The 25,733-nt window shown below is 49.1% G+C and overlaps 1 protein-coding gene across 2 annotated transcripts; it reads right to left on the bottom strand.

Annotated features, from left to right (window-relative positions):
- Positions 1–764: 764 nt before the first annotated feature.
- LOC128333380 (elongation factor 1-alpha 1-like) lies at positions 765–23,966 on the bottom strand. 2 transcript variants are annotated; one of them, XM_053268841.1, is made up of 8 exons: positions 23,840–23,966; positions 19,318–19,479; positions 16,203–16,382; positions 12,879–13,175; positions 8,340–8,490; positions 3,882–4,138; positions 2,541–2,775; positions 765–1,093 (listed from the first exon to the last, which is right to left on the bottom strand). In XM_053268841.1, the coding sequence occupies exons 2-8, from the start codon at positions 19,459–19,461 to the stop codon at positions 972–974; spliced, it is 1,386 nt and encodes a 461-aa protein (XP_053124816.1). In that variant the 5' UTR covers positions 19,462–19,479; positions 23,840–23,966; the 3' UTR covers positions 765–971. The 2 variants fall into 2 exon arrangements, with proteins under 2 accessions (XP_053124816.1, XP_053124818.1); XM_053268843.1 differs by lacking the exon at positions 23,840–23,966 and adding an exon at positions 22,868–22,884.
- Positions 23,967–25,733: the final 1,767 nt, after the last annotated feature.

Genomic DNA, 25,733 nt, shown 5'->3' with positions numbered 1-25,733 from the left:
CGTTGTAGGAGGCTTGCCCCTTCATTTATGCATTGTAGTGTGGTGGGTTCAAATTGGGGTGAAACTATTTGTTCATTTTTACAGCCCTTTCCATCCCATTCATGAAAGGATCTTCCACCCCAACACTCAAGTTCTTGCACAAAGGTGCAACACAATTCTCATTTGCTTTTGACTTCTGATTTCGAACACATTTGCTTTTGTTTTTCAGAAGATGTATTTTTCTGACACATCCATGTTTCCTCCTTTTTTGAGCGCTGTGGATTGGCTGGCTCATTCAGTAAACCCCTGTAGCCTGGGGTGTTTGCTTTGTTGGATCGCTTGTGCAAAGGTGAAATGCTGCCAATAAATTCTCACTGGGCCCCTGCTGGCGGCTTGGTGCAAAGGCACTGAGAATTATTTTTTAAAGTGTTCCCCACCCCCTTCATGACCCTATTGGCCCGAAATGAAGAAAGAGGAGGGGCAGTGAATGCAGTTCAGGTGGAATATGGACACCCCCTGCCCGGGAAACCCGCTGCTGTGTTGGCCAAAACCCTGTCACGGTGCATTGAGAAACGCTGTACTCACAGTTTCAAGCCGCTGCCTTGTACCATCACACTTTACAACACTTTAACCGGCACAAATCTTGTGGTCTGAATCACGCCCTGCCAGGGTTGCCAACTGCTCATCTATAAAACTGCTATTGAACACTGTTAGCCAAGTATTTACTAGCCCCTGCAGTTAGGGCCATTGTAGAAACGCTTAACGACACAAGCTGAATGCAAATGGCCTCTTTTTGCAAACTTTATTCAGCACCGTGAGAAATACTGTTCAGAAGTGACCACACTGAAGCAAGGAGAAATTTGAACCGAGACCAGTCCTCTCCCCCAGCTTGCCTAGCTGGAGGAGTCTGAAGTTGCTACTTTCATGTTGGATGGATCCGGGAAGCGATTCTGCAGCTTTTCATGCCGGTTGCCTTTAAAAGCTGGCAGCTTTTACTTCTTGCTGGCTTTCACTGCCGACTTGGTCACCTTGGCAGCCACACTGGCTTTTTTGTCAACGGCCTTGATCACTCCCACGGCCACCGTCTGCCTCATGTCACGGACAGCAAAGCGACCTGCCGGAGAAGGAAGGGACTTTCGTCAATGCATTTCTCTGGAGCACACAAATCTGGCTTTTGTCCAGCCGAACCTCAGTACTCTGCTAAGCCAAACTAAGCAGAACCTCCACGTTAAATAGCAGCAGACCACAAAGCTCCAGGTTTTGAGCAAAAGAACCTGGATGCTCACCTTCCAGTATAGGCCTCTAGGAGAGTGTGTACACAGGTATTTAAATTTGTAGCATTCCTGCCCTAGAAGTTTGCTTTGAGCTCTGTTTATTTAGACACCCAGCAAATTTGTTTAGACTTTCGTTGGTTTGCTGGTTTGTTTGTGAATTGCAAGCTTGGAGATTCATCATACTGGAAAGATGGGGGAATAAGTTACATACGAAGCTGCCGTCTACTGAGTCAAACTATTGGTTCATCTAACTCAGTACTGTCTACACGGGCTGGCAGCAGCTCTCCAAGGCTTTAGCTGGGAATCTTGCCCAGCCTAGAGATGCTGCTAGGAACTGAACCCAAGGTCTTCTGCAGGCAAGATGCTCTCCCACTTGAATTATGGCCCCATCTGTGAAGGGGACTATCTTACAGCAGGCAGTTCTCACATAGTCTCCCATCCAAATGCAAATTGATGCAGACCCTCAGTGGAGGGGACAATTCATGCTCACTACTGCAAGACTGGCCCTTCTCCCAAGTTTAAATTTGCTAGCTCCTTCATGCTTATCTTAAAAAAAGGGACAGAGGGCAAGTTTTAGGAAACCTTTGTTGGAAGTTAAGGACTTTGTTCTGTCTCATGTCTCAATGACAGAGGGGGACAGACTAGTGAGTCAGAGGGCTAGAGAGGTCAAGACATTGGTCATCCCTTCTCTACTGCTCTGACACTATCCCTTGATATGTAGATTGCTGTTCTTAGGGACTTCCTTCCAGCCACTTCCTACTTCTTCCTCTTCCCTTCCCTCTCCCTTGCAACCTGCACACTCCTCTCTCCATGCACCATGTGTGCAGAGATGCATCCATCTGCATCCAGCTGGATAGATAGATTAGAGATCCTATTTCTCCACTTTACTATCTAGAATGGAGTTTACCAATAAAGACTCCTTATACTGATTTGAAACTATGAACTGGCTCCAAGTTATTTTACTCTCAGCATACACGCATGCCTGGGCAGACTCCACTGTGTTGTGCCTCTGTGCACTCTGCTATATTAGAAGGGTATCTCTTACCAGAGAGAATTCCCAACAACCTTTTAGTTCAAGAGGCAAGCACTACCAAGCGGAGGAGTAGCCACTGTTCTGCTCAACAGGGAACAGAGTCAATTTTGAACCCTACAGGGATAGTAATGAGAATTGTGTCCTTCAGCCAAGATGGAGAAGTAATCCAGAGTTTTAATTGTGCAGTACAGTAGTCCCAGAAGAAGTCTTCAAATCCACAGAGCCCTCTGCCTGCCAGAAAGGAGAGCCCTTACCAAGTGGAGGATAGGCCGAGAAGCTCTCCACACACATGGGTTTCCCAGGGATCATCTGGACAATGGCAGCATCTCCAGACTTCAGTTCTTTGGGATGGTCTTCCAGCTTCTTGCCAGACCGGCGGTCAATCTTCTCCCTCAGCTCAGCAAACTTGCAAGAGATGTGGGCTGTGTGACAGTCCAGCACTGGGGAATAGCCGGCTTGGATTTTCCCAGGATGGTTTAGGACAATAACCTGCATGCAGAGTCGGACAGTTAGGCCAAGATGCTCATGCCCCACCCTTCAACACAAGTAGAGGGCTTCCAGGGCCAGCAGTGGAATTACAAGGCTTTTGGATCAAGAATTTGCATACTGCCTCTCATAAACACATTTCCCATGGCAACACTTCTTGCATTAGTATTTATGGTCACCACAGAGTGACCAGGAACCATCTTGCTCTGAGGGGAAGAGAAAGAAGAAGAAAGAGACAGGACAGACAGCAGTGTCCCCTCTACGGTGTGCACACGCTCACAAGTTTTTTGATGCCCGCTCAGTTAATTTTAGATCCTGCTCAGGTTGAATCTGAGAGGAGAACTGGTCTGGTGGGAGCAAGCATGACTTGTCTCCTTAGCTAAGCAGGGTCCACCCTGGTTGCAGATGAATGGGAGACTAGAAGTGTGAGCACTATAAGATATTCCCCTCAGGGAATGGAGCCGCAGCTCTGGGAAGAGCAGAAGGTTCCAAGTTCCCTCCCTGGCAGCATCTCCGAGATAGGACTGAGAGAGACTCCTGCCTGCAACCTTGGAGAAGCCGCTGCCAGTCTGTGAAGACAATACTGAGCTAGATAGACCAAGGGTCAGACTCGGTATATGGCAGCTTCCTATGTTCCCTCCCTGGCAGCATCTCCAGATAGGGCTGAGAGCAACTCCTGCCTGCAATGGAGAAGCCGCTGCCAATCTGTGTAGACAATACTGAGCTAGATGGACTGATGGTCTGACTCAGTATATGGCAGCTTCCTATGTGATGGGAGTTTTAGTCCCACAACTGCAAGAAGACTGAAGTTGTACAGCTCTGATTTGGCTACTAGGACAGAGGTGGGCAAACTTGGCCCTCCAGCTGTTATTGAACTATAACTCCCATCATCCCCAGCCACAATAGATTGTGACTGAGGATGATGGGAGTGGTAGTTCAACAGCAGCCAGAGGGCCTCTGCACTCAAAGCTGCAAGTCCTTTAGAAGTGAAGTTGACATTTAGTGCAGGTCGTTGACTAGGGTTGCTTGGCAGACGCACACAACCTTTGACTCTGGACAGTTCTGGCTGGGCCCAAGCCAAGGCCCTGTCCTACATCTCCCCCACTCACCTGGGCAGTGAAGCTGCTGGCCTCCATGGGAGGGTCGTTCTTGCTGTCCCCAGCCACGTTCCCCCGGCGGATGTCTTTCACCGACACGTTCTTCACATTGAAGCCAACGTTGTCACCAGGCAATGCTTCTGCCAGGGCCTCGTGGTGCATCTCCACCGACTTCACTTCTGTGGTGACGTTGCTGGGAGCAAAGGTGACCACCATGCCGGCCTTCATGAAACCCGTTTCTACCCTGCCCACTGGGACTGTGCCAATACCTGGAGGGAATGGGAGAGGCAGCAGGAGCAGCAGAGTTACCTGGGAAGCCGCCAGCTAGCTCAACACTGTCTACACACCAACTGGCAGTAGCTTCTCCAAGGTCGCAGGCAGGAGTCTTTCCCAGCCCTATCTGCTCCTGCCTAGGAATAGGGAGGGAAGACACGACCAAGAGGTTCACGCAGATGAGACAGTAAATCTCTTCTGGAAAAGTTTGTATGGTTATGTGCAAAAAGACAAGAGTATCTCTTCTAAACAGCAATGGGACAAATTGTGGAAATGGACGTTGGACGTAACCCCCCCACCCCGCCAATTACCTGATGTGCCTTGAAATCCCCCACCCCCAAGTTACGGGACTACCTGCATATACTTCATAACCTTGTGGGTTTCCAAATCCTTGTGTGTAAATCTTTGTAGATATATCATGTACAAACAACCACTTTGTATATAGTTGTGCTTTGGTAGTTTGTTGGTTCAATAAAAAAATCTTGTCCTGTTTTTTTTTTTTTTTTTAAATCTTGTCCTATCTGGAGATGCTGCCAGGGAGGGAACCTGAGACCTTCTGCGTGAGAAGCAGGTGGTCTCCCACTAAGCTATGGGCCCCACCCCCTAAGGGGAACATCTTACAGCACCCATGTGCAATCACTCATCTAAAGGCAGAGCAGGGGGGACAGTTCTTAGCAAAGACCAGCTCTCCTCCCATAAAGGAGAAGCTGGGAGTTGTAGTCCAACATAGTCAGGGCACTCACGTCTGAGAACCCTGCATCAAGGCTAAGAGGGTCCCGAACACCCTGAAGACTGTTCCATTAATTTGTTGAAAGTGTTGGAGTTCCAGTGCATCAACCTTTTGCACCAGCTTTCCCAGTGACCACTAGGGGCATGGGGAGTAGAAAGAGTGAGTAAGGGTCTCTCTAACTGTTCTACTGTCTCTGTGACCCCTGATCTTACTATTCTGCACTTCCTGTGCAGAGTCAGATTCCCTTTCTTTCCTCTTAGAGAGCAGATGGAAACATCTCTCCTTCTCCCTCCTTACCTATTCATTATGCAGTTCTTTAGATTAGGATTAGGTCTTTCCTATCCAAAATGTACTTCACCAATACTTAATATTTAGTTCTGCAAGAATCTCCGTGTGTCCTCTCTAAATAGCTGCAACAACTAAACTCTGCATTCTACGCTAATTGGAGTGGGTTGCTTCTTGAGTGCTCTGCTAATTCATCTGGGGGGTAAAAATTAAAACCTGCAACAGAAAGTGCTGTGGCTACACCACCAGAGGCTGGTGTTCAGAAGGGGCCAATGAGGGAGGCCCAAGGGTCGCATCACCCCTGTTGTAAGTTACCCTCTCAGGGCAGAGCTGCACAACTTCAGCCCCCCAGCTGTTTCTTGGACTACAGCTCCCATCATCCCCTGTGGCCAAATGGGTTGTCTTTCTGGCAAGACACGAAGGGCAGCCCCCCGGCCCCAGCTCCTGCCACTGCTGCCATTAAAACTGTAAGCGGCTCTCTGCACTGACTGTTTTGCCCCAGGACCCACATAGGCTTTAAGGATGCCCCTGGGGGCCAATAGCAGGTGCAGGAGGGCCCTCGTTCTGCAGCCCCGTTTCAGAGTGTATGGTCATCTCCAGGGCATTCTCCAGATTATGAGATTTGCACCGCTTAGAGTGTTGCAAAGTGCAACAGTATTACATAGGAAGCTGCCGTATACCAAGTCAGATTCTTTTATTTATTTTTGCATTTATATACCACCTTTCGTTAAAAAGATAACCCCAAGGCGGTTTACAAAAGATTCTTGGTCTATCTAGCTCAGTATTGTCTACACAGACTGGCAGCAGCTTCTCCAAGCTTCTCCTCCCCATCTCTGGCAATTTTCAAAAGACACCTGAAAACCCATCTTTTTGTTGCCCAAGCTTTCTCAGCTCCCTAACAATTTGGGGGGTCTTAATCTCTGGTTTATTTTTAAATTGTTTTAAAGTTTTTTGTATATGTTTTCACTGTTTTTATGCTATTGTTAACCACCCAGAGATGAAAGTTTGGGGCGGTGTATAAATTTGATAAAAAATAAATAAAGGTTGTAGGCAGGAATCTCTCTCAGCCCTATTTTGGAGATGCTGCCAGGGAGGGAACTTGGAACCGAGATGCTCTTGCCAGAGCGGCTCCATCCCCCGAGCGGAATATCTTACAGTGCTCACACATCAAGTCTCTCATTCAAATGCAAACCAGGGTGGATCCCGCTTAGCAAAGGGACAAGTCATGCTTGCTACCACAAGACGAGCACAGCATTTCTTGGTGCATGGGGAGAAGAAGACACCTTGGAGAAGCCGCTGCCAGTCTGTGTAGACAATACTGAGCTAGATAGACCAATGGTCTGACTCGGTATATGGCAGCTTCCTATGATGCGTTTCTCAATGCATTGTGAGAGGGTTGTGGCTGTTCAAATTGCCCACCACTGCAGTGGGTTTCTGGGCAGGAGCTGTCCATATTCCACCGAAATCATGTTCACTGCCCCCACCTCCTCCATTACAGGCCAAAGGGATTGCAGAGTGGGAATGACGTGGGGAAGGTGTTTTTAAAAATCTTTCTCTGGTTGCTTTTGTGCAAAACCGCCACTAGGGAGAGCACCATGGCACAAACTGCAATCCCTTGATTGCCTCTAGATTAAGGAAACGGAAAGGACTGTGCAAGAACCCGAGCAAACAAAAAAATTCATCGACGGAGAGGGGCTTTCGATATCGACAAATCCTTGAACTGTGGAAGGAGACCTCCACACCACAGGGCACCGAGCACAGTCTGCAGGCTTGCCGGTGAATGAGTTACACTGGGCTTCCTTGCAGTAAGCAAATGAGATTGCACAGAAGTAAGTGATTCAGTTCAATAGGCTTCCTCTTAAGTGGCCCTAAAAGCAGAACGCAAAAGGAAGCAACAGTGGAAGAGGAGGTGCCACCGCTGTGCTGTGCAAAAGCCAGGCTGGGACTGCGAGGGAGAGCAGCCTGCTGGGAGCTCACCCGACCTTCGGAGGGTGTGCTCAGGGTCCCCCGTCTTCTTGTTCTTTGCCACAAGACCCAGTGCGTGCGCGTGTGTGTATATACACACACACACACACCCTCTCCATAGGAACATAGGAAGCTGCCATATACTGAGTCAGACCCTTGGTCCATCTAGCTCAGCATTGTCTTCACAGACTGGCAGCGGCTTCTCCAAGGTTGCAATAGCAATAGCACTTACATTTATATACCGCTCTATAGCCGGAGCTCTCTAAGCGGTTTACAATGATTTAGCATATTGGCCCCCAACATTCTGGGTACTCATGTTACCGACCTCGGAAGGATGGAAGGCTGAGTCAACCTTGAGCCCCTGGTCAGGATCGAACTTGTAACCTTCTGGTTACAGGGCGGCAGTTTTACCACTGCGCCACCAGGGGCTCTTCCTGCAGGCAGGAATCTCTCTCAGCCCTATCTTGAAGATGCTGCCAGGGAGGGAACTTGGAGCCTAGATTCTCTTCCCAGAGCAGCTCCATCTCCTAAGGGGAAGATCTGACAGTGCTCACACTTCTAGTCTCCCATCCATATGCAACCAGGGCAGACCCTGCTTAGCTAAGGGGACAAGTCATGCTTGCTACCACAAGACCAGCTCTCCTCTCCACCGCCAAGCCCATCTAAGAGACCTCTAAGAAGAGAGGCTGCTTTTCTGGCCCCCTCTCTGAATGTGCGGATTGGGGAAGAGGGAGGCAGGCAGGAGTTGGGGCTCTTTCCAGAGGCTGTACATAAACACACACACCCATTCCGTGGCTCCCCTCCGCCCCAACTTGTCCCCCTCCCGCCCGCTTGCTCCACTCTCCACAATATACACTACGTTGCCATGCACAAACTACAGAACAAGCCTCCTAAATATGGAAAAATACAGCTACTTTCCTGCAACACAGTTACCATGTTCTAGGGCTGAAATGCATCAACAAAATTCAAAACAATGCATCGGAAATATGGACAGCATGGCACCCTGCTGACAGTGCAGCGACCGGGATGTCAAAACATGGGCAATTTGGAGGGGCACTTTGCGGACACGTTGAGAACCTGTTGCAGGGAGTAATCCGGAAAACGGCCAGGGTTGCTTGCTCAGGAGCTACCATTGCAAGTGGTGTAGGATTCGCAATGCACAACGTGCATCCCGTAACAAGCAGTCCCTGCCGGTCATTTCTCCCCACTCAACTCACCCCCAATTTTGTAGACGTCCTGTAGAGGCAGGCGGAGAGGTTTGTCAACCGGGCGGGAGGGAGGAACGATCGAATCTAGAGCCTCCATCAGGGTCGTTCCGGTGGCATTCCCTTCCTTCCGCGTTATTTTCCAGCCTTTGAACCATGGCATCTGAGGACAGGGCAGAGAGGACTCTGAAGATGGCATCCACTCGCATTTTGATCGTTAACCGTCGTCTTGGAGAACCAAGAAATAGCAGAGATACTGCAGTTTGTAAGTGAGCGATTTCCCAGAGCAGCCATTGCCTGAGACCGTGGTGGAGCAAGAACCTTGCTCCACCACGAGAGCAAGAGAGGAGCAAGAGAGGAGCAAGAGAGGTGGCCTCTCTCCTGCCTGCTGCTGGCCCCTGCCGCCTGACTCCATTTTTTTAAAGCTTCAGCCAGCACTGGGATCCCAGCCTGGCCAGGAACGCATGTCTCTGCTTACGCAAGCAGGGACAGGTGCTTCCAGCCACGCTGCAAGCTCAGCGCCGGCCAAAGTTTACTTGCGCATGGTCCCATTTGACATCAGGTGGAGGGAGTGTGGACACAATAGCAGACACAGGGGGTGTGGCTGGGGCACCAGGCATGGCCCCCGAGCACAGCGGCCCGGGTTCTTTGAACCCCCCAAGCAAGAGTAGCTCTGCCCCTGGCTGCAGGTATAATATCAGTGATAAAATCTCCTAGTCCCACATAGGGGTGTGCACCAGACCGGTCTGGGGCCATGGTAGAGGCCTCTGAAATGGTCAGAATTGGGGCCAGTCCTGCAGGGGGGGTTAGTATTTACCCCTCCTGCCGCTTTCCACCCTCCGGTGCTCGACTTTTTAGCAAAGTTCTTGGGGCAGCAGTGTTCCTCCCTGCCACCCCTGCCCCTGTTGTTGCCCGACAAAAAGGGAAGTTGAGTGCACGCATGCGCCCGTTGCGGCTTTTCAAGCCACCCAAACTGGTGTCCATCACCACATCCGGGGGCAGAGAATTTTATAGATGAATTATGCACGGTGTGAAAAAGTACTTCTTGTCGGTCCTAAATTTCCCGGCCATCAGTTTCCTGGGATGACCCCTGGCTCTAGTTATTAAATTACTCTGTCCGTTCTCTCTACTCCACACACAATCTTATACACTGCTATCATTTCTCCCTGTAGTTGCCTCTTTTCCAAACTAAAAAGCCCCAAATGGGGTTAGCCTCATAAGGAAGGTGCTTCAGGCCCCTGATCATCTTGGTTGCCCTCTTCTGCATCTTTTCCAATTCAACAATGTCCTTCTTAAGATACAGTGACCAGAGCCAGATACAGTGTCAATCCACCTAGTGGGCTAAATGTGGCCGCACCAATGTTTCGTATAACGGCACTATAATGTTAGCAGTTCTATTTTCAGTCCCCTTCCTAGTGATCCCTTGCATGGCACTAGCCTTTTTCACAGCTGCTACCCAGTGAGTTGGCACCTTTGCCAACTAAAAATAAAGCTTTATTATTTACATGGAAAGCTGCCTTAGGGTCAGTCCCTTGGTCCATCTAGCTCAGTATTGTCCACACCGACTAGCTGCAGCTTCAAGGTTTCAGGACGGAGTGTCTCCCAGCCTCACCTGGGAGTGGTGTCAGGGACTGTAAGAAATTCCCTTTAGTTAATTTTAGATCCCATTCAGGTTGAATCTGAGAGGAGAGCTGGTCTTGTGGTAGCCAGCATGACTTGTCCCCTTAGCTAAGCAGGGTCTGCCCTGGTTGCAGATGAATGGGAGACTAGAAGTGTGAGCACTGGAAGAGATTCCCCTTCTTAGGGGATGGAGCCACTCTGGAAAGAGCATCTAGGTTCCAAGTTCCCTCCCTGGCAGCATCTCCAAGAGAGGGCTGAGGGAGATTCCTGCCTGCAACCTTGGAGAAGCCGCTGCCAGCCTGGGTAGTCAATACTGAGCTAGATGGATTAAGGGTCTGACTCAGTATATGGCAGCTTCCTACGTTCCTATGTCTGAACCTGGGACCTCCTGCATGCAGAGCTGATGCTCTGCCATTGGGCTACGGCCCCATCCCTTATGGGAATAACTTACAGAAAATAGAGCTCACATGTAGCCACCCATCCAAATGTAAACCAAGATTAACCCTGCCTAGCAGAGGGGAAAATTCATACTTGCTACTGCAAGACCGGCTCTCTTCCATTTCTATTTTCCATACTGGCCTTTTTGAGAGACGACCTTTTGTAATGCTATGAGGCCTTTTAAGTGCAACATAGCTTAGGGCCTCCGTGTGTCATAAGCTCCCCCCACACCCCCAATTACCAGCCTGCTCCCACATCACCTCCGAGTTCCTCTTTCTACTGCTTGCTTCCTCCACATTCAGAGGAAGCAAGTATTCCCCATACGTGGGAGAGCTGTTCTGTTCACGGTCAGGATTTTAGAGTTCCCAATGTCAGCCCCAGCGGCGTTCTTCCTTACACGGCTATATTTTATTTATTTATTCGATTTCTATACCGCCCTTCCAAAAATGGTTCAGGGCGGTTTACATAGAGAAATAATAAATAAATAAGATGAATTTTAAGAGTGCAGATCTGACAGGACGGTTTTATGAGTTTTGCGAGCTGCTTTGGGCGGCACCGGAGACAGATGAACACATTTGGCATACAGTCTCAGTGGAGAAAGACCAGCAAGGTGTATTTCACAAGGTGCTGCACTGCTTTGAGGCCTGTTCTGAGAGGGCACCAGATTAATGCACATGGGCTTTCTACCCAGGCTTTTATATGATGATCTCTGCTGCTGCTCTTTGTATTTTGTACAGTATTTATGCTTGTGTTTTAAATTTTTAATTAGATTTGTTTTTGCATTTTTAGCTTACATTTTAATCGTGTCATTTTTATAGCCTTGTTTTGATTTTTGCTGTGAACTGCCTTGGGATTGTTTTGATGAAAGGAGGTATATAAATTTAACCATAAATAAATAAAATAAATAAATAAAATTTGCTCGTCAACCCGCCTCCCCAGTCTCATACCCATCTGAGCACACGTTCTGGGAAGGCCTTTCTCTGCTACACTATGCTAGCATCAACCTTAACCACCCCTGAGTGGCACGTGTGTCGGAGGCATTAATCTAGTGCAGGGAGAAGAGCTGCCCTTGTGGTAGAAAGCATGGATTGTTCCCTTTGCTAAGCAGGGTCAGTCCTGGCTTGTATTTGGATGGGAGACTACATATGTCAGCACTGCAAGATATTCCCCTTAGGGGATGGTGCTGCTCTGAGAAGAGGACCTGCATGCATAGGAACACAGGAAGCTGCCATATACTGAGTCAGACCATAGGTCCATCTAGCTCAGTATTGTCTTCATAGATTGGCAGCAGCTTCTCCAAGGTTGCAGGGAGTAGTCTCTCTCAGCCCTATCTTGGAGATGTAGAGATGAACTTGGAACCTGGACGCTCTTCCCAGAGCGGCTCCATACCCCTGAGGGAAATCTCTTCCAGGGCTCACACATCTAGTCTCCCATTCATATGTAACCAGGGCAGACCCTGCTTAGCTATGGGGACAAGTCATGCTTGCTACCGCAAGACCAGCTCTCCTTTAAAGGTCCCAGGTTCCCTCCCTGGGAGCATCTCCAGATAGGGCTGAGACACACTCCTGCCTGCAGTCTTGGAGTTGTCAAGCTCAGTATTGCCTACACAGACACTGCCGGTTTGTGTAGACAATATTGAGCTAGATGGAACAAAGGTCTGACCAGGCACAGAGCCTGACCGCTGGTGGCCTGTGTGTGGTGGCGGCGGCCCCATTGACCCTGGCCCCTGCGTCTGACGTCAGACGCCGGGGGGCAGGGCGGTGTGGTCTGGCTCCCGAACGGAGCCTTTGGGAGCTAAACTAAGGCTGGCACTGCATTCACAGAGAGCCATTCCTGGCTGCGCCGCGAACTCTTAGTTTAGCTACTGAAGGGGCCCTGCGATCCCTGCTCAGGAGCTAAACCAGCAACCCCATGTCTGACATCAGACGCGGGTGGGGGTGGGTGGGTTTCGGGGCCGCGAGGCGCGGCCCGGGTTCTTTGAACCCGTTGGCCCAATGGTGGCTACGCCCCTGGGTCTGACTCAGTATATGGTGGCTTCCTATGGCTCTACAACTTTAGCCCTCTAGCTGCCGGGCCATCGTCCCCATCAACAAGGGCCAGCAGCTGGGGATGCTGCGAGTTGTAGTCCAACCGGCAGAGGGCTGAGGTTGTGGAGCCCTGATCTAGACTACTGATGGAGGCTTAAGGTTGCCATATTCCGGCTTTCCAAATCTGGGTGCCTAAATCAGCATACTATGTAAATTGGCTTGAAAATAATTTTTGAGCAGAATAGTAACTGCATGTGTTGCTCCAAAACTCCGCTTCTACATGGGCCAGAGCTTAGCTTAAAAAAAAGAGAGAGAGAAAGAAAGCTAAAATCTGGGCAAATCTGAGTGGGCTAAGCAATCTGAGTGCTTAAAATCTGGGTGAGACCTGGAATTTCGGGGGGCACGGCCACTCGATGAAGGCTGCACCAAGAATGGAGGCACAGGTCAGGCCGCGCAAGCTCCTTACTTTGGCACTGGCTTCCAGCATGTTGTCTCCATGCCACCCGGAGATGGGCACGAAGGCCACAGAGGCTGGGTTGTAGCCGATCTTCTTGATGTAGGCGCTCACTTCCTTGGTGATCTCCTCGTAGCGCTTGCTGCTGTAGGGGGGCTCTGTGGAGTCCATCTTGTTCACCCCGATAATGAGCTGCTTCACCCCCAGAGTGTAGGCCAGCAGGGCGTGTTCACGGGTCTGCCCGTTCTTGGAGATGCCCGCTTCAAATTCCCCCGTGCCGGCTGCCACAATCAACACTGCACAGTCAGCCTGGGGAGGGACAAAGGAGAAGTTCTGAAAGAAGCTGGGTGTCGGTCAGCGGAGCGGGGCCATAACTCTGGCTGGGGCAGAGCACCCACTTTGCTTGCAGAAGCTCCCAGGTTCAATCCCTGGTAGCATCTCCAGGTTTCCAGACTGCACGTGGGAGGAAGTGGGGTAAAATCCGACAGCTAGCCCCAACGTTGTGAAGCCATGGATTTCGCACCACTTCCTCCCTCGCTGAGACTTGGAGGTGGGGGGGGGGGGAAGGAAGCAGGCCCCACCCCCGGATCTGCACACAGGGCATTTCCTTGAGCGAGAAGAGGAGGTGGGGGCAAGTGACCGACAGCTTTCCCACACCTCCACCCCCACTCCTGCTCTGGGTGGATTTTCACAAAGGCAGTGGACTCATGCAATAAATAAAATAAATAATATAAAATATATAAATAAAAATTGGTGATTGACAGCCACCCCCCTCTAAAAACAAGCCACACTTCTACAGCTGCAAGCCTATGCGCTCTTACCTAGGAGGAAGCCCACTGAACCAAATCATTTACTTATGAGTAATCCCAGAAAGCCTGGAAACTGTTCTCAAAACCTCAGAAAGCCAGCTACTATTTCACGAGGCACATACAACATGTTAAGCTTGAAACATCAAGATAAGATCCACATAGGAGTCGAGAAGAGCAGGGTGGAGGGTGACCAAACCCAGATAACCTAGATGTAGTGAAGCAATTTCAAGGTGCCATCTGGGAAGTCCCCAGGGAGGCTGGATGAGAATCCTGCCCAATACTTTGGAACGCTGCTGCTAATCTGAGCAGACCATACCGAGTTAGAGGGAGCCAAGGTCTGACTCTGTATAAGGTAGCCTCCTATGTGATGCCCCATCTTATCTACTCCGACAACCAGCCAAGGTCTCAGGAGTACCAACTGTGCCAATTTCAGGGCACGAGGCAGCCACCTTGCCACAGCTAACAACAACAGCAACAAATATTTATATGCCGCTTTTCAACAAAAGATTCCAAAGCGGTTTACATAGAGAAACAACAAACAAATAAGATGGCTCTCTGTCCTCAAGGGGCTCACAATCTAAAAAGAAACAGAAGAGAGACACCAGCAACAGCTACTGGAGGGATGCTGTGCTGAGGATGGATAGGGCCAGTTGCTCTCCCCCGGCTAAATTTATTTATTGTTCTTGTTAAATAAAGAGAATCGCCACTTTTTAAAAGGTGCCTCTTTGCCCAGTTAGGCGGCTAAGTGGTGCAGGGCATCACCTCCTATATACCAGCTTGAGTTCGGGACTGATGAAGGGGTGGAAGGTGGGGGAAGCTGGTACAATTTCCTGGGGCATGGTGGTCTGGAAGGGGGCCTGGGGCCCAACTATTTTGCATATGTTTTTGTCTTGCTTCCTGCCCCCACCCCATGCTTGCCCTGCCACTGCCAGGCCAAACCACCAATCTTTAAAATAATTCCAGCCACCCCGTGTGCGGCCGGGGTGTGTGTGTGTGGGGGTGAGCTGAGCATCGGTGGGTGGGTGTCAATGCTCGATTCAAACTGCACAGGCGGGCACGCCTCGCAGTTCTCAAGGGCTGTTGGCCCGACGGTCAGGCTCAGCGGCCACTCCCGCTCCACCCACCGCTGCCGCCACAGGGGGGTGCTCGGTTCACACTCTCCCCACCTGTGCACATGGTAGCTAGAATTATTTTAAAGATCAGCAGTTCGGCCTTGTGGCGGCAGCAGGCGGGGGCCCGAAACGTTCTTTTCACCGGGACCCAAACCCACTCTTGGCGGCCCTGCTTCAGTTCCATCATGGGAGAGAACATGGGGCCTGAGCTGAGCAGTAGAGCCTCTGCTTTGCATTCAAGAGGTCCCAGGTTCAATCCCTGGCAGCATCTCCAGGTGGGGCTGGCAAAGACTCCTGCTGAAATTTTGGCGAGTTGTATAGACCAAGGATCCTCAACGTTGGGCCCCCAGATGTTTTTGGATTTCAACTCCCATAATCACCAGGCCCAGTGGCCTTTGGCTGAGGATTATGGCAGTTGAAGTCCAAGAACATCTGGGGGTCCAACATTGAGGATCCTTGGTATAGACAACCCGGAGCTAGATGGACCAGAGGTCTGACTCTGTTCCTACAAAGAAGCACCGCTGTGCCCTGCTTGACTTTATATAAGTGTGAGACATCTCCCATTTTAATCAGCACATAAGTGTGCATTAGCTGGCTATCATGGTTAGGAAACAGTGATATAGAAAAGTTTAGTCCAGGCTCCCAATTAAGTTTGGTTCAGGCCACTAGGCCACTAGGCCTGAAGAAGAAGAATGTAAGGCCCTTGGCCAAGACCAGCGACTGATAAAAATGTAGCCAAGGGTATGAGACAAAGTCAGGTCTCAGCCGGAAAGTAACATGGCTGGCATCAGAAAATACTGATAAGAAGCGGGTAAAGCAGTCAACAGTAGCTTCTGCCAAGGCTAGTTGGCACTGTATGAATACAGCTATTTTAATGACAAAGACATGTATTGAAGAGTCTGTTTGATTTGTTTTTTTGATTTGCTTGCTGTTTTTAATCTATATAAACTCTGGGCCCAGTGCTGGTCAGATTTTTTGACCTGTACTCTGCCTTTTGTGATCATGAAATAATTAATTAGAGCACCACCCTCAATGTTGAATTTCTCAGTCAAGCAGTGAGTTCAAATGTGGGAACCTGGTCTAATTATTTCTGGTTCAGTAAGACGCCCCACTCCCCATCAAATATGGATGGAAGGATGAAAACAAGTGACTGAATCAGACAGGAGGGCAAAGGTTCTGGAGGGTTTCCCGCAACAACAGGTCTTTAAAAACAGCAAGGCAGAACTCAACTCGACCCTTCTATGGCAGCGTATTTGTTCAGGGCACATCTACCACCCCAGCCGTAATCTAGTTTAGTCTCCCTCCAAGAAGCCCCAGGAGTTCCAGCATCTCTAGCTAGCCCAGCAATATCTGGGAACCCTCACAATGGGAGGCAGTGCCCTGCCACAGAAGTTGAAGCCCAGAGGAGCCCTTACCTGAGAGGTCCCCGTAATCATGTTCTTGATGAAGTCTCTGTGGCCAGGAGCATCAATGATGGTGATGTAGTACTTGGAGGTCTCAAACTTCCACAGGGAGATGTCAATGGTGATCCCTCGCTCCCTCTCTGCCTTCAGCTTGTCCAGCACCCAGGCATATTTGAAGGAGCCTTTCCCCATCTGCAAGGGGGCAACACACAGCTAAGCCAACCAGCCCTGCTAGCTCGCTTCGCTTTTAAGTTCGTAGTGTAAGTCAGGGAATCTCACAACTTTGGGGTGTTGAACTACAGCTCCCATCCTCCTCTTTGGCCATTGTGGCTGGGGCTGATGGGAGCTGTAGTTCAAAGTTTGGGGACAGGGGCACCCCAGGACTTTTTCTGGGTGGTAGGGTTGCCATATTCCGGCTTTCCGGTGCCTAGTTTGCAAATTGGCTTGAAAATAATTTTTGAGCAGAATCGTGACTGCACCTTTTGCTCCATAACTCTGCTTCTACAAGGGCTAGAGCTTAACTTTTTTTATTTTTATGTTTAAATGAAAGCTGGGATTTGGGGGAATCTGGGTGGGCTAAGAAATCTGGGTGAGATGCTTAAGACCTGGAATTTCAGGGGATTGGCAACTCTATCTGGGGGTAGAGGAGGAGCAAATACCCCCCTCCATGGGAGTATGCCCCATTGAATTAAATGGGAACTGGCTCAATCCAACTGCCCCCTCCTGCCCCCACTCCCAGATGCCCATGTTGGGAACCCAGGTTTGAGACCCTCTGGTCTGAACACATTAGCAGGCATTGCCTAGGAAGCTCCCGGAAGTGGATTTAGGATCTTAAGCAACTTGTCTTCAGTCCCAACAGTGATCTGGGGAAATGCAGCAGCATCAGGGGTTTTATTTTCAACTACTTCAAACCATTAAGGGTTGGAATAATCTTCACGGCCAGCAGGAGCTGCCCAGCTTAAGCTCTCCTACAGATGCTGTACAAGAACTCTTATCGTCCCCAACTATTGCCCACTGCAGCTAGGTGTGACGGGAGTTTTATTTATTTAGTTAACCTATTTGTATACCACCCAAAACGCAAGTCTCTTGGAGTTGTAGTCCAAGAACAACTTGTGGGCTGAAGCTGGGCAGGACAGATGGTGTGGTCATGTTAAAAATACTATGTGGGTGGGTGCCCCTCCAACAGCCTTTAGGTCCAGGCTCCAATAATTACCTAGGTAATTACCTCTGCCTGGGTCTGTAGGAACTGGCTGCTATCAGGGGCACAGAAGCAGGAGTTAAGGGGAAAGGGAACCATGTTTTTGCCTGGGCTGTACTGCCTACCAGGACATGGTAGGCCTATTTATTTATTTATTTATTTATTTAACACATTTGTATACCACCTAAAACTCAAGTCCCTGGGCAGTTAACACCACAACACAAACAACAAATAAAAAGCAGGGGCGTAGCCTTCATTGTGCCAACGGGTTCATAGAACCTGGGCCGCCAATGAAAAGGAGGAGGAGCCCAGAGTGAGCTCGTCCCTCCCACGCCCAGGCTGCCGAGAGCCTGGGTGAACTCTCCATCGGTTATTTCAGGCTTCGTCGGCTGCCTGATAGGACATCTTGCCCTTTCTCTCCCTCCAGAGAGGGAGAGAAAGGGTAAAACATCCTATTGGGCAGCCATTGCTGCCTGAAATGACAAGCTGAGAGCTCGTTCGGGCTCTTGGCAGCCTGGGCCACGCCTCCTTTGCACATGACATCATGTGCACGGGCGTATCTGGAGGGGGCCACCAAGCAGGGCCAGACCCAGGCCGCCATTCGGCTGGCTCCACGGCTGATAAAAAGTTTGAAGTATTAAAACGTTAAACACTATTAACTATCAAGCTGTTAACCAACTATCCAAAGTGCCCCCAGAACAGGAGGGACATTGGCCATCAAGGGAAGTTCTTCACAAGCCTTTAGGACCTTCTCTATCCAAGGCATGTGCTCTATCAAGCCAAGGGTGAAGGGACCAAATCTGATATTCTTCTATGTAAGGGACTCCCAGGGCAAAGTATTAGCCTGTAATCTTTGTTTTCATCTTGGGAAGCATCAATCATATAATAGTTTCTCTCTGCAGTGGTGCGGATGGGGCCATCTCTCATTGGCAGAGCATCTGCTTTGCATGCAGAAGGGACCAGATCTTATCTCTGACATCTCCAGGTAGGGCTGGGAAAGATTCCTGCCAGTCAGTGCAAACCAGGGCTGCACAATATTGTCCCCCCGCCCCTAGCCATTTTTGGACTACAGCTCTCATCATCCCAGCCATAGTAGGCAATAGTCAAGGATGATGGGAGTTGTAGTCCAATTGCTGGAGGACCAAAGTTGTGCAGCCCTGGCATAGACAATACTGAGCTAGATGGACCAAGGGTCTGAACCGGTGGAAGGCAGGTCCCTATAGCAAATTTGGGGGTCCTGAGCTGCACCATTCTGGCCTTGCAGCTGTTGGACTACGCCTCACATAACCCCCAGCCACAGAGGCCAACAGCCAGGTGGTGTGTTTAGAAAACCAAAGAAACTCAATTTTTGCCTAGAAGACCTCATTCTAACTTAATGAGAAGACCTCATTCTAACCTAGCCCAAACTCAGGGACATCACTGCCTCTCTTGATTAACGTCATTATCTCTCTCTAGCTAAATTGTATCCATGAAACTTGTTAACACAGCTAAGGTTCCTAGGCTAGAAAACAGGATCTAACCAAATAAGGAGTAATCACCCGATGAACAATGAATCAGGCATCGGTAGTAGTACTAGATACTTGGACCACCATACTGTGTCTAGGGTGTCACCACCATTTAGATTGTTTGTATAAATGGAAGGTGCACCTGTAACCAAACTGTCGGTTTGAGAGCATGAGCCTAGTGATTACCTCTTGCTATCTGCAGAAGCAATAAGACCTCAATTCATAATTCCCAATCCTTTTGTCTGACTGATTGGTTAAGCAGACCCAGGAATGAGCCCCATCCACATCACAGGAATTATGGGAGTTGCAGGGCCAAAGTTCTGCAGCTCTGTCCTAGAAGCACACCAACGTTCCTTGACTTGCCGTTATCTCCACCACCACCACTCAGCTTAGCCTTTCCAAGGGGATCGTCGTTACCACCCACCTCAGCGGCTTCCTTCTCAAATTTCTCGATGGTTCTCTTGTCAATGCCTCCGCACTTGTAGATGAGATGCCCTGTGGTTGTGGATTTCCCAGAATCCACATGGCCAATCACCACGATGTTGATATGGGTCTTCTCTTTCCCCATGAGGACAGCAGGAGCAGTCTGAAGAGACAAGATTTTCAAGCAGATAGCTTATGTTCAAGGACCGACTTCACCCATTCTCCCCCAGCCGGCGCTCAACAGCAACAGATTTTTAGAGCAGGGACATCGTAGCTTCTCAAGGGAGCCCTCTAATGGCATAGCAGGGAAATTACTTGACTAGCAAGCCAGAGGTGGCTGGTTCAAAACCCCGCTGGTATGTTTCCCAGGAGGGCAGACCATGCTTAGCTAAGGGGACGAGTCATGCTTGCTTGCTACCCCAAGACCAGCTCTCCTCTCCTTGAAAGATGCAGAGCCCACCACCCCTTTTGATAGTTAGACTCAATCACCCCCACCCATCCCCAGAATAATTACATTTTAAAAAGAAGTGTCTTCTAATAGAGCACCTATGAAAATAGAAGCAGCCAAGAGCAAGGCGAGGCCTGGAGCTCCCTCCCAGGCCCTATGCAGGTGCCGCTACGGCTGGTCGTCCTTTTTGGAAGAGGTCATGTGGAGGGAGTTCCCTGATGAGATTCCAGGCTCTGACTGAGCCTTTCCTTGGGAGCCTGTGTCCCATAAGCCTCCCCACTAATGACAGCCCTAGATTTAACTTGGCAGCCTGTTAAGAAGACCATGTGGCTATGCTGTATAAAGCAACACATGTTGTAGAGCACGGGTGTGCAGGGAGTAAGACAGTACTCTACAGGTGGAGGACTGGCTACATAGGAAGCTGCCATATACTGAGTCAGACCACTGGTCTATCTAGCTCAGTATTGTCTTCACAGACTGGCAGCGGCTTCTCCAAGGTTGCAGGCAGGAATCTCTCTCTCAGCCCTATCTTGGAGAAGCCAGGAAGGGAATTTGGAACCTTCTGCTCTTCTCAGAGCAGCTCCATCCCCTGAGGGGAATATGTTATAGTGCTCAAACATCAAGTCTCCCATTCATATGCAACCAGGGTGGACCCTGCTTAGCTAAGGAGACAAGTCATGCTTGGTACCACAAGACCAGTCATGGATTCTTTGCAAGCATCCTAGCAGAGAGGCCTTTATTTGAATGAGCAAGGAACTGACTGGGTTTTCAAGTAAGAGCACTGCACAAGACCCATCTCGTGCTTCACTGTTAAGAGATCCCAAGTATGTTCTCTTGCTTTGTAGATCTAGGATCGTGTCAATAGGCCACGAGGATTATTAGAAACCACAACGAAACCTTAGGAGACTAAGGTTAGTCCACCTCTTTTGGAGAGACACTGGAAGAGACACACCTCTTTGGGAGAGACACTTCTACTAGAAGCAGCATCTGACAGTGGGAAGGTCAGCCGAGAAACAGGTTTCTCAGAAAGAGTTAAGTATGATAGGAGATGAATGACCTCAGAACAGCGGTACATATGCTGGTCATCTCCGGACTTGACGTCTGCAATGCGCCCTATGTGGGGCTGCCTTTGTACGTAGTCCGGAAACTCCAGTTGGTGCAGAATGCAGCAGCCAGGTTGGTCTCTGGGTCATCTCAGAGAGACCACATCACTCCTTTGCTGATAGAGCGACACAGGCTGCCAATAGGTTTCCAGGCTAAATACAAAGTGCTGGTTATAACCTATAGAGTCCTAAACAGTTTGGGCCTTGGATATTTAAAGAGAAAGTCTTCTTCATTATGAGCCCCACCGCCCACTGAGGATGACTGGAGAGGCCCATCTCCAGTTGCCGCCAGCTCGGCTGGTGGCCACCCAGGGGTGGGCCTGTTCGGTTGCTGCCCTGAGATTGTGGAACAGGCTCTCTACTGAAATACGATCCTCCCCATCTCTGGCCATTTTCAAAAAGCATTTGAGAACCCACCTCTTCATCCAAACTTTCTCAGCTTTTTCAGTGTTTAGGTTTTAATCTGTGTTTGTTTTTAAATTATCTAAACTGTTTTGAGTTTTTGTGTCGGTTTTAAACGTGTTTTTATGTTATTGTTAACTGCCCAGAGATGAAAGTTTGGAGCGGTGTACAAATCTGATTAAATAAATAAATAGGAAACGTATACAGATGAGGAACAACTCTTGTTTCCCCCTAGCAGATATATTCTCTCTTTTCAGATATATTATCTCGCTTTCTCTGTTGGAGATGGAGTTCCAGTGCATCGACCTTTTGCACCGACTCTCCTAATGACCACTTGGGGCATTGGGAGTAGAGGGAGCTAGTTCGTGAGGGTCTCCTTACCTGTCCCTGCTTTACCTCTACTCCTCAGCAGCGTAGGGAGGCTGGTGGCAGCGGCCGTTGCAGCTCCCTGGTCCCGCCCCCGCATCTGACATCAGACGCAGGTGGCCGGCTAGCCACACCCCCGTGTCTGACATCAGACGCGGGGGATGTGGTCTCCCTCCCAAATGGGGCTGCGTGGCCCCATTTGGAAGGGAGATTGGCCCGTGATGCCAATGCAGCATGGGCCAATCTCTCTCCTAAACGAGGCCACACGGCCCCATTTGGGAGGGAGATCGATTGGCCCTGCTGCGTTGGCAGCGAGACCAGGAGCGGCTCTCCCTACCTTTAAGGCAGGGAGAGTCACTTCAGCCCACACTGCCAAAGCAGCACAGGCCAATTTTGGCTCCAAACAGGGGCCGCGTGGCCCTGTTTGGGACCAAAATGATGTCAGGCACGGAGGGCGTGTTTGGGGCCACGTTTGTGGCCCCCAATTGGTGGTGGCCCGGGTTCATTGAACCTGTTTGCCCAATGGTGGCTCTGCCTCTGTGACCCCGCTGCTTTGACTCCTCGGGTACTTCCTGTCAGTCCTCTTCCTTTCCTCCTAGAGAGGATCAAAACATCTCTCTCTCACTCCCTACCTATTCATTATGTAGCTGATAGATAGGATGGGCCTTTCCTATCCCAGAGGTACTTCACAAATACATCTATTTAGTTTAGATTGTACAATGATCTCCATGCATGTTCTTTAAATAACTGCAACAACTAAACTCTGCACTCTGCTCTGTAACTGGAGCGGGTAGCTTCTTTTGGTGCTTTGCTAAGTTGTTACTCTTTAAGTCAGTTTTATGTGTGTTGTGAATTTTGTGTGTGTTGTGAATTACTACAAGGCTTTTTTTTTTTTTAAAAAGGTGGTACACAAATGGGATCAGCTGTAGCCCAGTGGAAAAGCACCTTCTTTGCATGCAGAAGGGCCCAGGTTCAATGCCTGGAAACATCTCTCAACAGGACTGGGGAAGACCCATGCCTGAAACCCTGGAGTGCCACTGCCCGTCAGTGTAGACAATACTTAGTTAGATGGACTAAGGGTCTGATTGGATACAAGATATAGGGGACTCAACCTGGTGTAGTGGTTAGTGTGTGTTGGAGATGGAGTTCCAGTGCATCGACTGTATGCACAGACTCTCCTAATGACCACTAAGGGCATTGGGAGTAGAGGTAGCTAGTGAGGGTCTCCTTACCTGTCCTTGCTTGCATCTGCTCTATGACCCCTGCTTTGACTTCTCAGGTACTTCTTGTAGTGAGTCAGTCATCTTCCTTAGGAACATAGGAAGCTGCCATATACCGAGTCAGACCATTGGTCCATCTAGCTCAGTGTTGTCTGCACAGACTAGCAGTAGCTTGTCCAAGGTTGCAGACAGGAATCCCTCTCAGCCCTATCTTGGAGATGCTGCCAGGGAGGGGACTTGAAACCTTCTGCTCTTCCCAGAGAGGCAGTTCCATCCCCTGAGGGGGATATCTTACAATGCTCACACTTCTAGCCTCCCATTCATATGCAACCAGGGCAGACCCTGCTTAGCTAAAGTTATGCTTGCTACTACAAGACCAGCTCTCCTCTCCTTCCTTTCTTCCTAGAGGGAAGATGGAGACATCTCTTTCTCCTACCTAGTCATTATGTAGCTGATAGATAGGATAGGTCTTTCCTATCCCAAATATATTTCACTCATAAGCCTATTTAGTTTAGACTCTACAGTGATCTCCATGCATGTTACTTAAATAGCTGCAACAACTAAACTCTGCACTGTAACTGGAGTAGTAGCTTCCTTGGTGCTTTGCCAAATAATCAAGATATATGCGTTATACAATGTGTTGGACTAGGGAGACCCAAGTTCTAATCCCCATTCAGCTGTGGACCTCAGTGGGCAACTCTGGGACAGTTACTCATTTCTCAGCCTAAACCATCTCATGTTGTGGGAATAAACATAACCATGCATATGCATGGTTACCATTCTGGGCTCCTTGAAGGAAGAACACTAAATATAAGGCAGCTTCCTATGTTCTAAAGGTTCCTCCAAACAGGTTCCTCCAAACAGGTTCCTATTTAGGAATCACACTTAAAAAAGTTTTTAAAAGGTAGCCTCTCCATTCCCCCCACAGAGGATATAAGCCAGCAACTAGAACCATATCAGAAAACCAGAAACATCAATACTTACTAAGATAAGAGTGAAGAAAAAATGTAGAACCAGCCATCTCTCCAGCTGCCTCCACTATCTCTTTTAACCTGTCCCAAGACCTGAGGTTTGGATAGCCACACGCCCATTCATTATGCTGAGAACCAACCATCGTTCTGTAGTGGTTAGCCACACCTCTTGTGGAGAAATGATTAGCAGGAGTTCTCAACCTTGGATTGCCAGATGTGGTTGGACCACAACTCCCATCACCCTAGCCACCATGGCCTTCATCTGGGGATGATGGGTGTTGTAGTCCAACTGCATCCAGGGTCCCAAAGCCTGAATTAAAGAAAAGGGATGATTACCTGAGTTCATAGATGCATGGTTGTTGCCAAAGTGACAGCATTTGAGGAGGCCTGTATTCAGTTTCCCTTCTAAAATGAACCCTTGTACAATCATTCACCCACACAAACATGCCCATGCATATATGGTAGACACACAATTGCATGTAAAGCATCAAGTCTGACTCAGAAGATGATGTGCAGGTTTGCAAGGTGGATTGACGCCGGTTGAAGCAGGTTTCCAGTAAGGTTGCTCCCTGATTAAAGATTCCTTTGCTGTACAAGTTTTAATAAATTAATTGACTAATCAAAGCTGCACAGTAAGAGTTCTAAGTGGTCACTGCTTCTGTTATTTACTTACTTACTTACTTACATCTGCATCCCATTCTTCCTCTGAGGAACCCAGAGTACAAGGCTGTTTATCCTCACAATAACCCTGGGAGGTACTTTTAAAGTTGATCCAAAGATTTATACTCACTCCCAGCCAAATGTTGCTGTGCTAGTTTTAAGTGACTTCAGGACTGGAGTTCAAATGGTCATGTTGCTTACCAGGGTGGTACAGTATACAGGCATCTTGCCCATTAAGGTATAGGCTACTATAGGCGTAGTAGTACTATGCGTGAAAGTACTATAGCAGCTTAGTACTATAAGTGCTATATAAGTTTTTTCTTATACTATAAGGACTATAAGTCCACCCCCCCCCCAATACTATAATAGCTTAGGCTACTATAGGCATTAAGTCACCTAATGGTGCAGGAGAGAAGCAACCTGCCTAGAGAGCAGGAGGCTGTTGGTTTGAATCCCCGCTGGTGTGTTTCTCAGACTATGGGAAACTCCTATATCAGGCAGCAGCGATATAGGAAGGTGCTAAAAGGCACCATCTCATACTGTGCGGGAGGAGGCAATGGTAAACCCCTCCTGTATTCTACCAAGAAAACCACATGGCTCTGTGGTTGCTAGGAGTCAACACTGACTCGATGGCATAATCTTTCCTTTTTATTATAGGCATTAAAGTATAGCTTACTTTTTAAAGTGACCTCAGGACTGGAGTTCCAATTGTAGTGTTGCTTACCAGGATGGTACAGTGTACAGGCATTTTGCCTGTCAAGGATAGGCTACTTTGAGTTGTTAAAATGTTTTGATTCCCTTCTAGTTCTTCTGTAGCAAAGACCAGGGGAGAGGGTGGGTGGTGGGTGGGAAGGAGATGAAGGTGAGGGGGGCTGGGGGCTCATCCTGTCCCAGGGTCCACAACCCTACCAGGCCCCTAGGAACATAGGAGGAAACTGCCTTATTATATCAAGTCAGACCGTTGGTCCGTCTAGCTCAGTATTGTCTACACCAGTGTTTCTCAACATTTTTGGAGTCATGGACATTATTCATGAGCCGTTTCCTGGACCAGCAGTTAGTAAGGGGGTCACCCCATTTGCCCCCAACCCCACCCCCGGACATCCCCCCCCCCAAAAAAAAACCCCAAACGATTTCAGGCAGCTCTCATTTCCAGGCAGTCTTTGCTGCTGGATAACATTCATTTCACTTCCTCGAAATGAACATGAACTCCGGAGAGCTCCCAGCAACACCCTGCCAACCCAAAATTG

This window comes from Hemicordylus capensis, chromosome 7 (assembly GCF_027244095.1).
Source record: "Hemicordylus capensis ecotype Gifberg chromosome 7, rHemCap1.1.pri, whole genome shotgun sequence".
Classification (NCBI taxonomy): domain Eukaryota; kingdom Metazoa; phylum Chordata; class Lepidosauria; order Squamata; family Cordylidae; genus Hemicordylus; species Hemicordylus capensis.
This window is presented reverse-complemented; position numbering and strand designations above follow the sequence as displayed.

Excerpts from the sequence above, each read along its gene's own strand:
- LOC128333380 (XM_053268841.1), bottom strand. The coding sequence starts at position 19,461 with ATGGGGAAAGAGAAGACCCATATCAACATCGTGGTGATTGGCCATGTG. Across the intron at positions 4,139-8,339 it reads GGACGTCTACAAAATTGGGG|GTATTGGCACAGTCCCAGTG; the intron begins GTGAGTTGAGTG and ends CATTCCCTCCAG. Across the intron at positions 1,094-2,540 it reads CTCGGCCTATCCTCCACTTG|GTCGCTTTGCTGTCCGTGAC; the intron begins GTAAGGGCTCTC and ends CTTCTCCGGCAG.